Genomic DNA, 16,034 nt, shown 5'->3' with positions numbered 1-16,034 from the left:
AGGTGTCCTGGAAGGAATTGTTGTAAGAACCACAGCAGGAATTGCTTGAGGAATTCAGCTGGAATTTCTGGAGCAAGGCCAAAAGGAGTTCCTAAAGGAATCCCAGAAGAAATTTATGAGAGAATCTTTGGATAAAATCTCATGGATAAAAATTCCTGGAGGAAACACCAGATTAAGAGAATCTCAGGAAAATTCTCTGTAGGAATGCTTAAAAGGAAATTTATTGAGAAACCCTATCAGGAATGCCTGGGGGAATCCAAAGAAAAAAATCTTGAAGAAAACCCTGGAAGATTCCCAAGGAACAATCACTCATTTAACCAACATTGCAAAGACTTTCCCAAGGAACAATCACTCATTTAACCAACATTGCAAAGACTTTTTTATTCCACATTTAATTGAACAACAGTTTAACATTATTTCATCACAGCTTGTAATCAGGCGTTGTTCAAACAAAAGTGGAGAAGTTATTCAGCAATCTTTTCTGCAAGCGCGATAGAGGCTTTACAGTAGGAAGTAATCTGTGTTATATCAGCCTCATAGAAAACTTGTATTCAGCTACAATAACCTGCTGCGAAAACAAAAACAAATTGAAGTGCGAGGTGCAATCATGTTTATTTGTCGCATCTAAACGCATTTATAACACTCAAGCTCTTCTAAAAATGTCTCAACTTGGGATTTGAACTCGTGATCTCCCAATCACCTGTCGCATGCCTTACCGACTACGCCATCCTGGAATTGGAAAGATGCTCGCTGAGAGTGATACATGTTCACAAAGTTGTGAAAGATCAATCTTCAGATTTTTGAAAGGTTGTAAATATTTATTAGAAAAAAAGTTGTGAAAATGACTACAACTTTGAAATTGCTACGAAATTAGCAAATGTTTTGAATATTTCGCATTGGTGTGCAACAAACATCAATACATATTTAATCATGAGGAACGTTCCAATACTGCTCTATTATAATCACTTTGATCTGTTGTTCAATCGAAAAGTGATAAGCGAACAAATAAATCATAAATCCGTTTATACAGCTTACTGTTAAACCATTATTGAACGTCCCCACAATAGCTGAAGTATTAAACATCAAAAGCATTTGTTCAACTTATGTAGACCACAATAATCAGCTTTCGGCAACTGTGGAACTTAAGCTTTTTAACGCGTAGAAAAAAGTTCTTCTTCAGCTTATATTAAAGCTAGTAAGGGCAAATCGAACAAACAAAAACGGCTAACGTTTGTTAAGCTTATAATTAAGTTGTTGTTCACATACGTGCCAAATGTTGCATTTTGGCTTATTTACTATGTAAATAGCATCATTTCAGCTTATTATTCAGCATTTGGTTTTGTTCAGCTGTGAATGTTATAAACCAGCAATTGTTCAACATGCATGCTTATTTATGACTTTGAATTGTTCCTTGGGTTACCTCGAGAAGTCCCTAGAAGAACCGGTAGAGGCAAGGGGTTGGTCATTCAGCACACTTCATTTGTGCCGTGATTTTTTAGCGTGTGCCAATATGTGCCTAAACTGTGCCGGTTGTTTTTCCGTGTGTGCCGAAGTGTGCCGACCCAACTAACAATCACTCATTTTACAAGCACCTTTACGACGAATTGATTCAGCATGATGCTGAATAACATTTGGATAATTTTCAGGCACAACCTTTGTTCGGGTTTTGTTCACACAAATTTGGAGAAACTGTAAAGCATAGTGTTGTGTACCAACTGAAATGTTTGTTGTTTAATCGTTTTACAAATATATAGTAAAACTGTTATTCAGCTTTAGCAAAAATGATTAAAAATAAAAAAATGCAAAATTTTCCAATTTCCACGAGAGTTTATGATTGGAACTTAATGCTGTGAACAAATATTGTGAAATAATAAACTTCCCGTGGTTTAATAATGATCAGACTCTGACTCCTATACAGCAGTGGTGAATTAGCACAACATTATGGTTAACGACTGAACAACAGATTAATTCAGCTGTTGTTCGGTAAAAAACACGTGTTTTTCATCATGTACTCTGAGTCGAAGTATGATGAAACGAAAGCGCTTATTTGACTTGTGAAAAACACATTATTCAGATACATGTCCTAATTTTTACATGAACTTAACAAGAAGCAGAAAAAAGTCTTGTTAAACTATGTTGTAAAGGAATTACTGCGGGTCGAATAAAAATCTTATTAAACGCTTGAAAAGTGTTTTAAATTATCATTATTGATACCAATACGAAAAGTTGAACATTGGCTACTTTTTCAATTGAAAAAGCATTTGTACAGTAATATGTACAGCATAATTTTAGTTCAGCTATAATTACCATTATAAAGCAACAATTCTGCATCCATGCTTGTTTGCGGCTGGCGATTGTTACTTGGGGAACGTGCCGGAGGTGTGCCGAATGTGCCCAGTGGAATATTTTCTTAGAATGTTTTTGCGCTAATTATAATCCTGTCTATTTTTGGCGAATGTTATTGGTCTAGTCGGTGTTTACCGACAAAATTCCACCCAGAACACTTGTCTAGACTAGAATCTGTATGAAGGGATTTTTTGCAATCGTAAGTATAATGACAGTTTGATTCCATACCGCAAAGTTGGATTTCTATTTATGTTGTGCCCATGTGTGCCGGATTGTGCCGGCATGTGTGCCGAGATGTGCCGGCATGTGTGCCGGGCACAATGTGCCGAGTGACCAACCCCTTGGGTAGAGGTATTCTGAAGAAATCCACAGAGAAGGCCCGGAAGGAATCGCAAGAGGAATTTCTGAAAAAAATCTCATAAAGATTTTTTTTAATTTTTCAATCACTTAACCTAATTTACAGCTCTTTTGTCCACTAGGGCACTGCGTGAGCGATTCCAATTGAAAGCTCTACCACAGAGGAACACACGTCACACTCCCATTGCTTCCCATCGATCACCTTTTAAACGGATGATTCAAATATTCAGTAGTACAGTGACCCCACAATTTATGAATCGGCAAAAATGACCACAGTTTATGGATCACTCATTTGATCAACATGGTGATTCATAAATAGTGTACAAAATTAAGGTGATTCATCGGTGTGGGGTCACTGTAGGTCGATCGACCACTCGCGGCGCTGGTATCGTTTTTGCTCCTGTTTGACGTTTGCTCACTACCGCCATCTAGTGGCGGGCCGACCAAACACAATACGTTTAGCATTGGGCGATTATGTTTTCGTGACGATGTATTTTAATAAAATTTGTTCTAAGTGTTACGTCTGTTTCTCTGTGGCTCTACACTCAGCCAAATAACCTTAAGATTTCCATACGACCCAACTTATGAAACGGCCTTTAAATAATTCATAATGATTCGGATGAATTTCATAAGGTCACTCTATGACGTAAAATCGTCCCACAGCTTGGCTTATATTCATGTTTAGCTACATGGTATTCTCAAGCGTCGGTAGTCGTGTGGATAAAACACGGGCTCGGTGATCCCGACGTTCATGGATCGAATCCAGTCTGCATCATTTTAAGATTTTTTTGTTCTTTTCATAAGTCTATCTTATGAAGTTTGTCATAGCAAGCACGATCAATTTTCATTAGGTATTCTTATGTCATTCATAAGAAGTACTTATAGCAAATTTTCATAAGGTATTTCGATGAATTTCGCTAGTTTTTTTCGCTGAGTGTACTTACACTTTGTACAACGCCTAAATGCATTCTATTCTTATTCTTCTATATCGAATTGGTTGTCGTTGCGCTGTTTTCACTTTCTACCCTATCATGGTAGAATGATGAGCATGAGGATGTCGATATTTAGGATGAGATTTCTGATGTGGTTGTCGTTTTAGTATAAGGTTCGCTGAACTGCCTAGTAGAGAAGTATTCAATAAAAAAGATTATGCCAATTAGCAGTATACCTCGCGTCTTTATACGAAACGTATCGAACACCCCAGTCGCCGTACCCAGTCACTGATCATTACGAGCGCCGAGGCAACGTCAGAAACGTCAAACTGACGGTTCGGGATGCAACACTGCACTGCATCGCGCAGTCAAAAACTGAAAAGTGCAGCCAGGAGCAGTCCAGCGCAGCGCAAGAGAAAGAAAGTGGCTTTTAAAAGTGATTTTTGAACCGTTTTTGCTTGATTTAAAGTCCATTTTTGTTAAAGTGACAATGTACGCTGCCGCCTAGTGGTTGGCGTGGTGTATATAAGCTCGGAATCCATCCGAAAAAGTGCTCTTTTTGTGTTCGTTGCAAACTGTGCATCGCTGATTGATTGCGGGAGGAGACGTCGCCAGTCGTCGATTGTCACAAAATGACGAGCATGGAGCACGAAGCGATTAAATTCGCTGCCCCGACGACCTCGCAGGATCTGGACCTGGAGGAGGGTGAGGTAAGTCTGAGAGTTAGAAGCGATGGGCGGGAAATGATAGGTCATGTAATTTCGTGTTTGTGCGATGTGGCTGCATCGAATTAGGTATTTTCTTGAGTGTCAAATTCATGCAATAGCCTCCACTGCAGTCTCATTTCCATGTCAATGACCGGAGTTCATGTAAAATTGCGTTGTTTTGTTCGTCCTTGTAGGTGACGGACGACAGTGAGGATGGTGGGTATATTCCATTGCAACGTCCGGAAGTGGCCAAGACGGAGTTCGCCGGTGGTGCCAGTGTCAGCCAGCCGCGGACAGTTCCACTGGACAACCTGTCGGATCAGGACCTTAACGATGAGTCGGAAGCCAGTTCGGATGATGACAGTGATGAGGACGGGGCCAGCTTCGGGAAACGGATGAGGGGAAACAACGACAAGAAGCTGCGGATAAAGCCTCCGCTGGAGAAAATTCCCCAGCCGCAGACGAGCCACTCGGCTCTTCCCAATAAGTATAACATCTGGACGGAAAGTCTCCAGGAGGACACCCTGATGGAAACGATGCGAGGATGTGATGTGACCCTGAACGGGATGAGGAACCGGGATGTCGAATCGTATGATTACAATTTGAAATACAGGCTCAACGGTGGGAATGCTTTTCAGCGGGTTTTGAAACGAAGACAGTCCAACTCGGATGATTCCGATGGCTACGGAGGTGGAAAGCGGTTCCGATCGATGTCCTTCGGGGGCAGCGGGACAAGGGGAGAGCGGAAGAACGTAAAGCTGAGGCTCGGCAAACGGAACAGTAGCGATAGCAACAGCAACGATAGCTTCCAGAATCCGCCAAGGTAGGATTAGGATTTAAGGTTTGTCGGGACCTACGACACGGTACTTTATTATCTTTGATCGAAACCTTTTGCTTATTATGTTGTGTTATGTTTATTATAATCGCCGAGGACCTGGGATCGAATCCCACTCCCGACAAACTCACGAAATGTGAGTTCTTCCTTCGGAAGGGAAGTAAAGCGTGGGTCCCGAGATAAACTAGCCTAGGGCTAAAAAACTCGTTAATACAGATAATCAAATCAGTCATTCAAACAAATTCAAAAATTTAACATTGAAATTATCGTGTAAGAGATCAAAAAGCTAAGATTTATATCCCTTGAATGTCCAAAAGAATTTATCCTTGGATTTCTACTGCAATCACTTTTGCAAATTGTAACGCAGTTTTTTACTGCATTTTCTCCCGGAGTCTTCCTGGAATTCCTGGAGGTTTGTCATAGTTTCTTCCTCCATTTCTTCAGGAGTTCATTCAAGATTCCATGCAGGAGTTTTCCCGTCCTTCCGGGACTGCTGAGAGCTGTTCCTGAGATTTATACCATGATTTCTATGATGATTTCTGCAGGATTTTTGGCGGGGTTTCTGCAAGAGCACATTCCGGGATATTGTCAAGAGATTTTTAAAGATTTCAGAGACTTTAACAAAAATTCTTCCAGTGTCCCTTCGGTGTTTTCTCTTTGTGCTTTCTCGCAAAAACTTTTCCAACAGTTTTTCCCGGGATATTTGCGATACTTCTGCAGGTCTTCTTACAAGGATTTCTCCCGAAGAATTTTCCGGATATGTTTTGGATTTTTTGTCACAATTCTCCAGTAGTTTCTCTGAAATGTTTGCTTAATTGTTTTCAAGATTTCTTCCGGAATTCCCCTTTTCCTCTCAAGATAACTCTCTAAAATTTTTATGAGATGTTTTTTCTCGTTGTTATCTTCAAGATCCTCCTGTTATTTTTGTAATATAGTTCTTCTTGGGATTCTTCACGAGGCTTCACCACGATTTCATCTGATATTTCTCCGGGAATGTCTTAGGAGGCGTCCATTAATTACGTAAGGCTTTTTGGGGGGAGGGGGTTGAAGAAATCTTACGCGCTATATCAAACAAAATTATTTGGTTTTTCATACAAAAAAATCTTACAAGAGGGGGTTGGGGACTTCAGAAACCGTAAAATTGCGTTACGTAATAAATGGACAGCCCATAGACTACCTATTCCAGAATGTATTCCGAGAAAAAAAACTTCTGAAAATCACTGGCAAGATCTCCCGAAGTATTTATTATCCCAAAAGAAAACGTCAAAAGAATCGCCCAGAGGAATCCCTACCGGTCCAATTTTTGGTGGGGATTGTGGGAAGATTACTGAGATTAGTCCTAGAAAAATCTCTGAGCGAAATCTAAGGATAATCACAACAAGAATTCTCGAAAACAACTACGAGAAAAAACACTGAAAGAAATCCCGGGAAGAATCCATAAGAAATATTAACAATAACACCTGTAGAAATCTTGAAAGCAAAACTGAGTGAACCCTGGAAGAAATCTTGGGAGAAAGATTAGAATAATAGTTCTGAAAAACTCTGAGAGACATACAGGGAGCAACACTGGAATGAATCTTCTAAGCTCCGGGTAAAACTCCCATGGAAATCTCAAGTTGAGCTTCAAGAGAAATTCAGCGAGAATCTTTGATAAATATCCCAGAAGAAACTTTAGACGATAGCTCACAACTGCTTAAAGAGTTTCGAGAAGGAACTCGAATAACAATACAAACCTTTGGAAGAACTCCTGAGAAAATTCTGAGAGAAACACCGGAAAGAATTGCAGAAAATAATTCAAGAGGAATCCCGGGAGAAACTGGTGGAACTGCATGACAGCTGATAGCAAAGCCTGGACCCTTTCCCAACTTTCCCCCTACTAGTACCAATACTCACGATGGACTAGGCGATGTCGTCAACTTGAGCAAAGTGTGTAGTAATTAGTATTGGGTCGTAGTAGTTTTTAAAATTACTTTGTTTTAACTATTCCCATCGCACTAGTGTTTTGACCGAATGGAAGCTCCAAAGATGATTTGATAATTGAACAATATTTCAATAATCGAAAATCTCCGAGATCACTGGACAACATTGAGAGAGAAAAAAGGCTGTACATGTTAACGCCTTCAAGGTACTACTCCTGAGAAATATTACAAAGAAGAGCAAAAAATTTGTCATAGCTAATGTTTACAGGTTTGATATTTTTGAAAATTATTCGGAGACAGCTGCCAGAGCTAGCGTTTTTAGCCGATATGGGCAACTAATTTTTCTGACAGCATCTTTAAACAATAAATCAAATAATAACCTAAGTTTTTTTACAATACATTCTGAAAATTATTTCAAGATAATTACCAATAGTGTCAATAACCGATGTTGGTCATTGACAGCACCAGCAACATCCCCAAATAACTCTCATATTAGTGTTAGGTAACACTTTTTGAGCTTCCATTCGATGTTGCAATGAAATAAGTCAAACCCTTTACGTCGAAATATACCGTGACCGCCCCTAATTCTGCGCAGTCCCTAATTCGGCGCACTTGCTCGAATATACCACAAAATTATGGACGCTAGTTCAATATTAGCTTCAAATATATTTTTTGAATATTGTTTCTATATTCTATATATGAAAAAGTTTGTGAAGATAAGTTTTTCAAACTAACGACCATTATTTTATAAAAAAAATTAAATGGTGTTGCAAGTCCTGGAAATTGCCTGAAATCTGTGTCCATTAGCGAAGCTGCTAAAAAGTTGCCTCATCAGCTGAAGCATTTTGCGATATAGGGGAAATTGTGTATTTTCGGCAGTTTTGTTCTCTTCGTCATGGGGGGTTTTTTGAAACCAGTTGAACTCAGATTTGGCCCCAAATCCTTCCCAATCAAGCTGAGTTATATGCCCAAACTTCAGACAAATCGGCCAGCAAAAACCCCCCATGACGAAGAGAACAAACCTGCCGATAATACCCGTCGTCACCCTATATGATGAAGATAATGTCTGCTTTTCCGTGCGCATTCTGTACTGCTGTCTTCGAGGAATCAGAATCGGCAAAAGACATTTAAGTTTTCTTCTTCTTTTGCTCATGTTATTTTTCTTCTTAGGTGCGCAGAATTAGGAACCGGTATTAAATAGTGGTCCTAATTCTGCGCAGACATTTCAACACTAAGTTTTGAACATAAAAGTAATAAACAAACATTATATAAATGCCACCGTAGTTATTACTTGGGTATTCTACGTTTCTAGCAATCCAGTAAATGTAATGACGTTTCAAAAAATTTGTTTAAAAACTTTAAAGGCTTATTTACGCTTCTTGCATTTTTGATCTGATAGTTCGACCGGATTAACCACTTATTTCAAACATTTGACATCAACCCCGGGGGGAGTTTTATGTACTCATGACATATGATGTGAGTTTACCTGGAATTTGCTTAAACAGAGGAAACCCCGGAGTTTGACAAGAAAGAAGTCTCAGTTTGCAAGCAAAGACTGTGCCACCTTTTCATAGCCCTGGGCTTTGGATCAATATTGTCTAGGGAAGAGTGTCTTCTGAGGGCTCTCTTGTTTCACTTGTTGCTAGTGTTGTTAAAACATATTTCTTTATTACTTTATTGTAATTTTTTCTGATATAACAACATTAGATTAATGGGTGCGACAGAAGTGGCCATCAAAGCCACTTATGTCCCAGGATAATTCGATCCAATAGCCAACGGCTTCCTCAATGGCCGACTGGGTGCGTGCTTTGGGTGGCGGATTTAAGCAAAGGAAGGAGAATTATACTTCGACTGACTTCATCGGATAAAGTGCCATCCGATAAGCGTTCTTGTATGAATCACCTTCCATCGTCTCGCAGTCAAAATTAATGTTAATAAAGCGAATAAATGTTAAAAAAAAAACTCAAATATTTATCATTTGTAATACAGATTTGTGCTCATCTCAACTCTAAACATTATTTTCATTACTGTATTTATTAGTTTCAATATTTAGTCATAAAGTTTAATTAAAAGTATAGCTACATATGACTGCGAGACGACGTGGACCACATTGAGGAAATAATTAGTCGATATAGGGTAGTTGGATCATTAGGGAGGGGCCTCTATTTTGGGCATTTTTCTGCTGTTGCTCGGCTGGCTCGACTGGTTGACCATATTTCTTTTGCGCGGTGAGGTACTTGCATTATCTACCCGAGCACGGGAATTTGGGTCAGTTGGTTCGATGTTGATTGGGTTGTGACAGGGGGATGCCTGAGATGATTACCACTGCCCCTGATAGTTCGGCATCTTAAGGACAGACTTGTAAGAATCCCAACATGGCCGCCACAATGGCCGACTTTGGCACCTACTCATGATTTCGAGGGCACAAATCTCTTCGTAAACAAAACCAGTGCACCTGAGCTTTTGATTTTAAGCTAATTACAAGTGAGCAAGAACAGAATAATGAAATACATTGTTGTTTGAAGCTTGCTTCTTGAGATTTGTGCGTCTGAAATTTCGATGCAATGTTGAAGCGGGATTTCATGACGTTTGTCCTTAATCAAATGTTGAAATTTTTAAAGGCCCAGCTAATGCTGCAAATACAAAATATTTTATTTTCTTGGAAATATTATTAATATTATTATTGAAAAACATTAAATTATGTTTGACATTCGTGACATTTTTTCCTTTTTGAATAACATACACACCAATACTAAAACAGCTACTGCTATTATTCACTACTGCTATTACACAATATACACATTATAATTACTAATCAATTTTTCCTTCTTTGTTTTTCTCTATAAAATGTTGCATGGTTCGCATCCTTGCGGAACATGAACGGTGCATGAGCACAAGCTTTTTCAGATTCACATATGGAAGATCTTCGAAAGACAACCAGAAGTTAACAAACACAATCTATGGGGGAAGTATCATCGACATAGTAAGTAAACAAATGTAAAATACTCTCCGTGGAACCTGAATTCTAAGCGTGCAAAGGTAAATAACTAACATACGGCGGGAAACAAGAATTTATCAGGAAACTAAGTGGATGGGAAATTGTACTTCGTTTTTTCGCATTGTAAATGAAAATTTTAGTAACGTTACGCGTACGAATGAATAACAAGTTTTCAAGTAGTTTTCTTCTTTTCAAAAGCTCTAATTCTCTTTTTTGCAAATTTGTGGAATAGCATTGATATTGTCAAGTCCGTACTAACTCCCGGCCCGAATTGCAACACTTAATTGTGCTTATAGTTCCGAAGCTAACGCGTGATCAATAACTTAAGATGCTTTGTTGAGGTCAATGCGTCTGGACTCGACGAAAACCGATTATCTACTTCTTTGACTAAGCTGGACAACATTACTTATGTATGATAAGGAAGGTATTTTTACGTTTTTGAATGTTCGTATTATAAGAAAAGTGAGGGAATATGACATGTTTTCTACAAGAAAAACTAGTATGACTGACAAAACAATTCGAAGATTTAGCCGTATATTGCCAGGATCTAGGAGCAAATCCTGTTAAGTGCAAATGTTTATTAGTTTTGAAGCTAATGCGTTATCAATGAGACCAATTAGTCTGGACATTTTGGACGAAAATTACTACTTATCATAAATAATAACCTGCCATAAATGACGCAAAAATATTGTGACCAGCAATTACTGACATAATGAACATAACTACTTGATATAACACTTCAATAGAGTAGAGACTACATATTTGATATGAGGCAAAACAGTAACGCTACTTAAGTTTGGGAATCTAAGGCAACTAACTGACAAATTGACAAGGACCTAACATACAACACGAACCTTACTACAGAAACCAATTTCACACTTTCTACCGTATTTGCATTATTGTGTCTCAAGTCTAGTCCAATACCTTTCCCCAACCTATACCATTACCCTTCCGATGGTGTTCATGTGGTCCGCACGGACTATTACGGCCATTACCCCTCCTTGATCTTCGGCATTGGATTGACTTGCGCTCTTATTGCCCCACCAACTGCTGCAAAATGAAAATGAAAATGAAATGAAAGACTGTGCCACCTTTTCATAGCGAAAAAGTTTATATTGCTTTTAGAAATGATAGTAAATGTTACTACAATTTAATAATTGTACATATTACGCGCATAATTAAAAAGCTTTACATAATAGTATTCGATAATGCTACCAAATCCTTTTGTATATCATGATTAAAATTCGCTTTGCTTAGTAATCAAAGTGGATAGTATCTATGTTGGGGGCATGCAAAGTTCCAATACGGTCCTAATATCGCATGACAGTTGAAAATGAAGAATTCAATTGAATTTTATCTATGAATCATGTTTTCATTACAATATGTTATCCCTTTAGAGTTTTTTCCATGTGCGCAGAATTAGGAACATTAGTGCGCAGAATAAGGTACATTCCAAAAAAGGGTGCGCAGAATTAGGAACATAGACACACTTAATAATTTTCATGATTTTACATAAAAATTGAATGTTTTGTATTAGAATTTTATTTTTCCCTTATTTACAAAGCTAATAACCATGCGCGATCAAAAATTCAGCCTAATCGGTTAGATTTTGAATTTATTACAGCTGATTGAAATTGAAAAAAATCTTAGGTGCGCAGAATATGGGCCTTTCACGGTAGTCTATAATGTGTCAAATTGTGTTCTTAATTTCGTCTAGTCGACTTCTGCATTATCTGTGATTATCTAAGTCCGAAGTATTATTACATCCACCGTAACCCTTTACATTGTCAACCTTCCTAAGTCCTAAAGAAACATGTAACAAAATTTCTGCTTTTTTGGCCAGTGTTATAATACCATCTAGAATATAAAAACAAAAAAGGTCAGTCAGCTGATTTTTGTGTCAAAAAATACAATGATTACGATTATTTATCAACTTCTATATATTCATCCATACAAAACCTATAAAAAGAAGAAATGCAATTTCTAAAATCAGCCGTTTTGACTGATTGGGGTCTAGAATTTTCTAAAGGTAATGAATTTAATTGTTAACGTTACCTAATCTGTAAGGCTGTAAGTCAACTTATCCTAGCGTCCCCTGTCCTGTGTTCTTTCGAATTCAAGTGATGAATGATGAGTGTAACGCAGAGACCTCCCCTACCCACTCTTACGTTACGTTAAATTCAACAATTATTGTTAAATTTGAGAAAATTTAAAGATTGCAAAGATTAGGTCTATGCAAGCTGAATTATAACTTGTATTGAACTTGTGATAAATGCACAACGGATACTCCTTTGGTTCCCATTAGCACTTACGGCCGATTCCTTCACTTGCGCTCAACTCGTAAACCAGATATATCTAGCTCAAAGTCCAAGCAGTGGAGAATAAACTGGCGCTAAAATGCTAATGGGTTAAGCCCTCCCATCGCGTCAAGATTGAATATCCAGGGGGAGGGGGATTTGCCCGTGATAAACTCTGGGAAAAATCTCATTAAAATTTCTTGGAGAAAACGCAGGAGAAACTTTGGGAGAAATGTCGTATAGAAATGTTCGCGAAATCGGTCGGAATTTAGAAATACTGGAAGATTCTCAAGGAGGAGCTCCGGAAAGAACTACTGAAATCTTAGGAGAAATGCCGCCCTAATAAAAATGTATTATACACTGGCGATTGAGTGAATGATTGTATCATTCGGTGTATGATCAAGATGATAGCCCGAAAGGGTTGTTGAGCACGTTGTATCATATTTTTCTATTAGGGCGGTAGGAATCTGGTAGAACCTTCGACAAGAAGTTGATGTGAAATACTAGGAAAAATTGTCGTGAAATGGAAGACAGCTTTTGAAAAATCTTTGCAGTCTCCAAAAGAGTTTCTGGAGAAACCCTTGTAATTGAATTTCTGGATGTATTTAACTCCCAGATGGATTATTGTGGATTTAATTGGTGTCGGAAATAACTTCATTGACTTCCGTTGGCTTTCCTGTACGTTAAACATAACGTCGAAAGTAGTGCGCTGAATAGAGCATCAGATTCACTATACAGCGCACTACTTCCGACGTTATGTTTTCAATAAGAAAAAAACAATTTAAAAAAAAATTCTTACCTTTAATTTGACATATTATTTCAATTCAATTCAACATTTTTTTATATCTTAACAAATGCAATTAGTGATTTACATTCAACAATTGAGATATGGAACTCCTTACAGCAATGACATAGAACAAAAACTTATTCAAAGACAACTAATCAACAACTAACAAAAATTCGACGAAAAAGGAAAAATTTGAAAAAAAAAAACCTTTAAATTAGCTTGGGAAAAATTGATAGAAAGAAAAGCTTAAATCTAATATCACATGTCTAAACGGTCAGCTCTTGTAGAAGATGACTAACAGATGAGGCGCAGCTCTGCAGGAATTTAGGACATATTATATGTAGGCGAGTTACAGTAAAAAATTCAGCTCAATCGAAGCATTGATTACAGAGAATGAGATGTTTGAAGTGAGCGACCTTGCTTAAAAATAGAACAAAAATCAATTTCAAATCATCAGCCTTGCATGGAAAGTCGAAAAAAATTCCGCTCTATTGTATTTTTTTTCTTTCGCATTTTTGAACTCAGGGCGTGATTCTACACCAAAAATGATCATCAGCTTACCGAGTTCAAAAATGCTGTAAACTAAACTGTATGAATCGAATGAACGATGTGGAGCAAAAACTATTTTTGACCCCCTTATGGTGAAGATATGACGAAGTCACACCCCGAATGTTCAAGAGCACAACTGTAAAGAACCAACAGATAATTTGTTATTATAACCCCCTGATGTAAGAATCTATAGACTGTCTTAACACTTTATTCGTTTTACAATGCTCTTTTCAGGGCGCTTCTAGGCTCATTGTTGTACGGCCATGGGTTAGTACACTCTTCCAAGATATCTTTCTCTATTTCTCTACATATCCCTATCTGAATCGAAATTTTTCTCCTAGTCTGTCAGGTAGACGATGATATAGGCCGTATTAATAGCTATTTACAAAATGTCAAAGTGAAGCATAGTATCCCTCTGGAGCCGGCCTTCTGATATTTTATGTTGTGAACGATGTGAATCTGGGCAGTTACCTTTAACCGTTATGTGTCCGACGAACTTTTTGCTTTTTAAATGGGTGCAGGGTACCCGGCTACCCTGTCAGCCATATAAGGGTTAAAAGGAAATTGACAAGAAATTGATGACTTTGAGTTGTGTCGTGTCGTAGGTCCGAAGAAAGCACTCTTATATTATAGCTTCATGCATGCGTATTGCACTTTGTGAGTATGGTGGCGGTGGTGATGGAGTAGTGATTACCGCTTTGCACTCTAGCTTAGGCTTAGGCTGATCAAACAATTTACGCATTAGATTTGCTTCCAGGCACATCCTAGATCTGAACGTGTCGGCCGATTGCCCAAACGAAACGTTCGCAGCCGAACTGGCCAACAAACTGTGCGAGGAAAAGGACGAACTGATGTGTAAGTTTAATACTGCGATAACTGAGTAAAAATGATTCACATTTCTATTTCTCAATTTGCAGTACGTGTAGTAAATGTTCTAGGAAAGGAGATCCCCACAAAGCTTTTTAAAGAAACGCAAAAAATCGAAGCCGATGGTGGAATGTTAATCATGGTATTTTATCAAATCTTCCTTAGCGAATACCTAGTTCCAGTAATTTCTAATACAACATTTCCAATTCCAGAACGGAGCCCGCCGCCGGACGCCGGGTGGCGTTTTCCTGTTCCTGCTCAAGCACAACGAAGAAATCGACAAGGACGACAAGAAGGCCATCTTCCTCGAGGAGCGGAAGACCGCAGTCAAGGAGCGCAAAAACTCCCAAGCCGTCAACCGCGAGAAGAAGGTCGAAGAACTGAAGAAGACCCTCAACCGGCAGGTGGCGGAGAACGAACTGCCAACCCGGAGCGATTTGCTGCTCTCACATCTCAAGCCCGAAACTCACAGCACACGTAAGGCGGTTTGGAATGGTTCGAGGAAAGTTCTTTTTAGTAATATTATCTATTGGTTTCAGTGTCAAATCCACCGCCATCTCCTGTGGGAGATGACCATCGCGAAGGAAGTCCCGATTTTGAACCACAAAATGTTCACGTCAATGTCACCAGTCCAGAGAAAGGTAAGTTCGTCCTTTTTTGCCGCGGAGAACTTCTTCTGAGTTAACTAACAATTTATTCCCGTACTATTCACCAGCTCTCGTGGACCCGAAAGACCTCATCGAAGTGGAACCGGAAAGTTCGGCCCCACGACCACTGCAGCCTCCGGGGCCCCCGCAGCTGCAGAGCTACGACGACGACTATCTGGAAATGACGTGCGACGATATGGATTTGTTCTAGCGCCCCACCACACCCGGATGGACGAAGTTTACCGATGCTGGAACGTTGCAACTTTAGGAACTGGGATGTGTCACTGGTAGCGATGTAGCGAATTACATTGGCGTTGGCGCAAAACGACCGTGTGAGTGGATTATTTTGCGGGGATGAGTGTTTGAATAGCGAGAAACTGCGAGAGTCAGCAGCGAGTGTGCGTGGTTTGGGCATTTTGAAGAAAGCCCTCACATTACCTAACATAAGAATTACTACAATGTTTAATACAGTGGACACAATGTGTAGCTTGCAGGAAATATATTTAATTTTCTAAAACTTATCGGTATTGGTTATCAATGAAATTTCCGACAGCCAAAAGACATACTAGTCTTACTACACAAAATACCGTATGCGGAAAAGAACATACGGGTAGAAGCGGGTTCTCAAGAAACACGGTGCAACTCGCAACGGCTTCGAGCCGCGAACCGAAATATGCAGGGATAAGTACGAGAGCCTCTTGACGGACGGACGTGAGGAGATTGAAAGGTAAAAGTAGCACTTCGTTGAATACTTGAATGGTGTGGAGAACGTACGCATGAGCATGGGAAACCA

At 39.0% G+C, this 16,034-nt stretch overlaps 1 protein-coding gene across 2 annotated transcripts; it reads left to right on the top strand.

Moving 5' to 3' along the window:
• The first annotated feature begins 3,985 nt into the window (after nt 1–3,985).
• Nucleotides 3,986–15,762, top strand: LOC109421451 (phosphorylated adapter RNA export protein). 2 transcript variants are annotated; one of them, XM_019695943.3, is made up of 7 exons: nt 3,986–4,345; nt 4,537–5,165; nt 14,473–14,582; nt 14,645–14,736; nt 14,807–15,071; nt 15,134–15,235; nt 15,310–15,762. In XM_019695943.3, the coding sequence occupies exons 1-7, from the start codon at nt 4,268–4,270 to the stop codon at nt 15,450–15,452; spliced, it is 1,419 nt and encodes a 472-aa protein (XP_019551488.1). In that variant the 5' UTR covers nt 3,986–4,267; the 3' UTR covers nt 15,453–15,762. The 2 variants fall into 2 exon arrangements, with proteins under 2 accessions (XP_019551488.1, XP_019551489.1); XM_019695944.3 differs by having other exon boundaries at nt 3,987–4,345; nt 14,485–14,582.
• The last annotated feature ends 272 nt before the right edge of the window (nt 15,763–16,034 follow it).

Source organism: Aedes albopictus, chromosome 2 (genome assembly GCF_035046485.1).
Source record: "Aedes albopictus strain Foshan chromosome 2, AalbF5, whole genome shotgun sequence".
NCBI classification, from domain to species: Eukaryota; Metazoa; Arthropoda; class Insecta; order Diptera; family Culicidae; genus Aedes; species Aedes albopictus.
The sequence above is the reverse complement of the archived record's forward strand: the minus strand, read 5'-3'. Positions and strand labels throughout refer to the sequence as shown.

Excerpts from the sequence above, each read along its gene's own strand:
- LOC109421451 (XM_019695943.3), top strand. The coding sequence starts at position 4,268 with ATGACGAGCATGGAGCACGAAGCGATTAAATTCGCTGCCCCGACGACC. Across the intron at positions 14,737-14,806 it reads ATGGTGGAATGTTAATCATG|AACGGAGCCCGCCGCCGGAC; the intron begins GTATTTTATCAA and ends TTCCAATTCCAG. Across the intron at positions 15,236-15,309 it reads TGTCACCAGTCCAGAGAAAG|CTCTCGTGGACCCGAAAGAC; the intron begins GTAAGTTCGTCC and ends ACTATTCACCAG.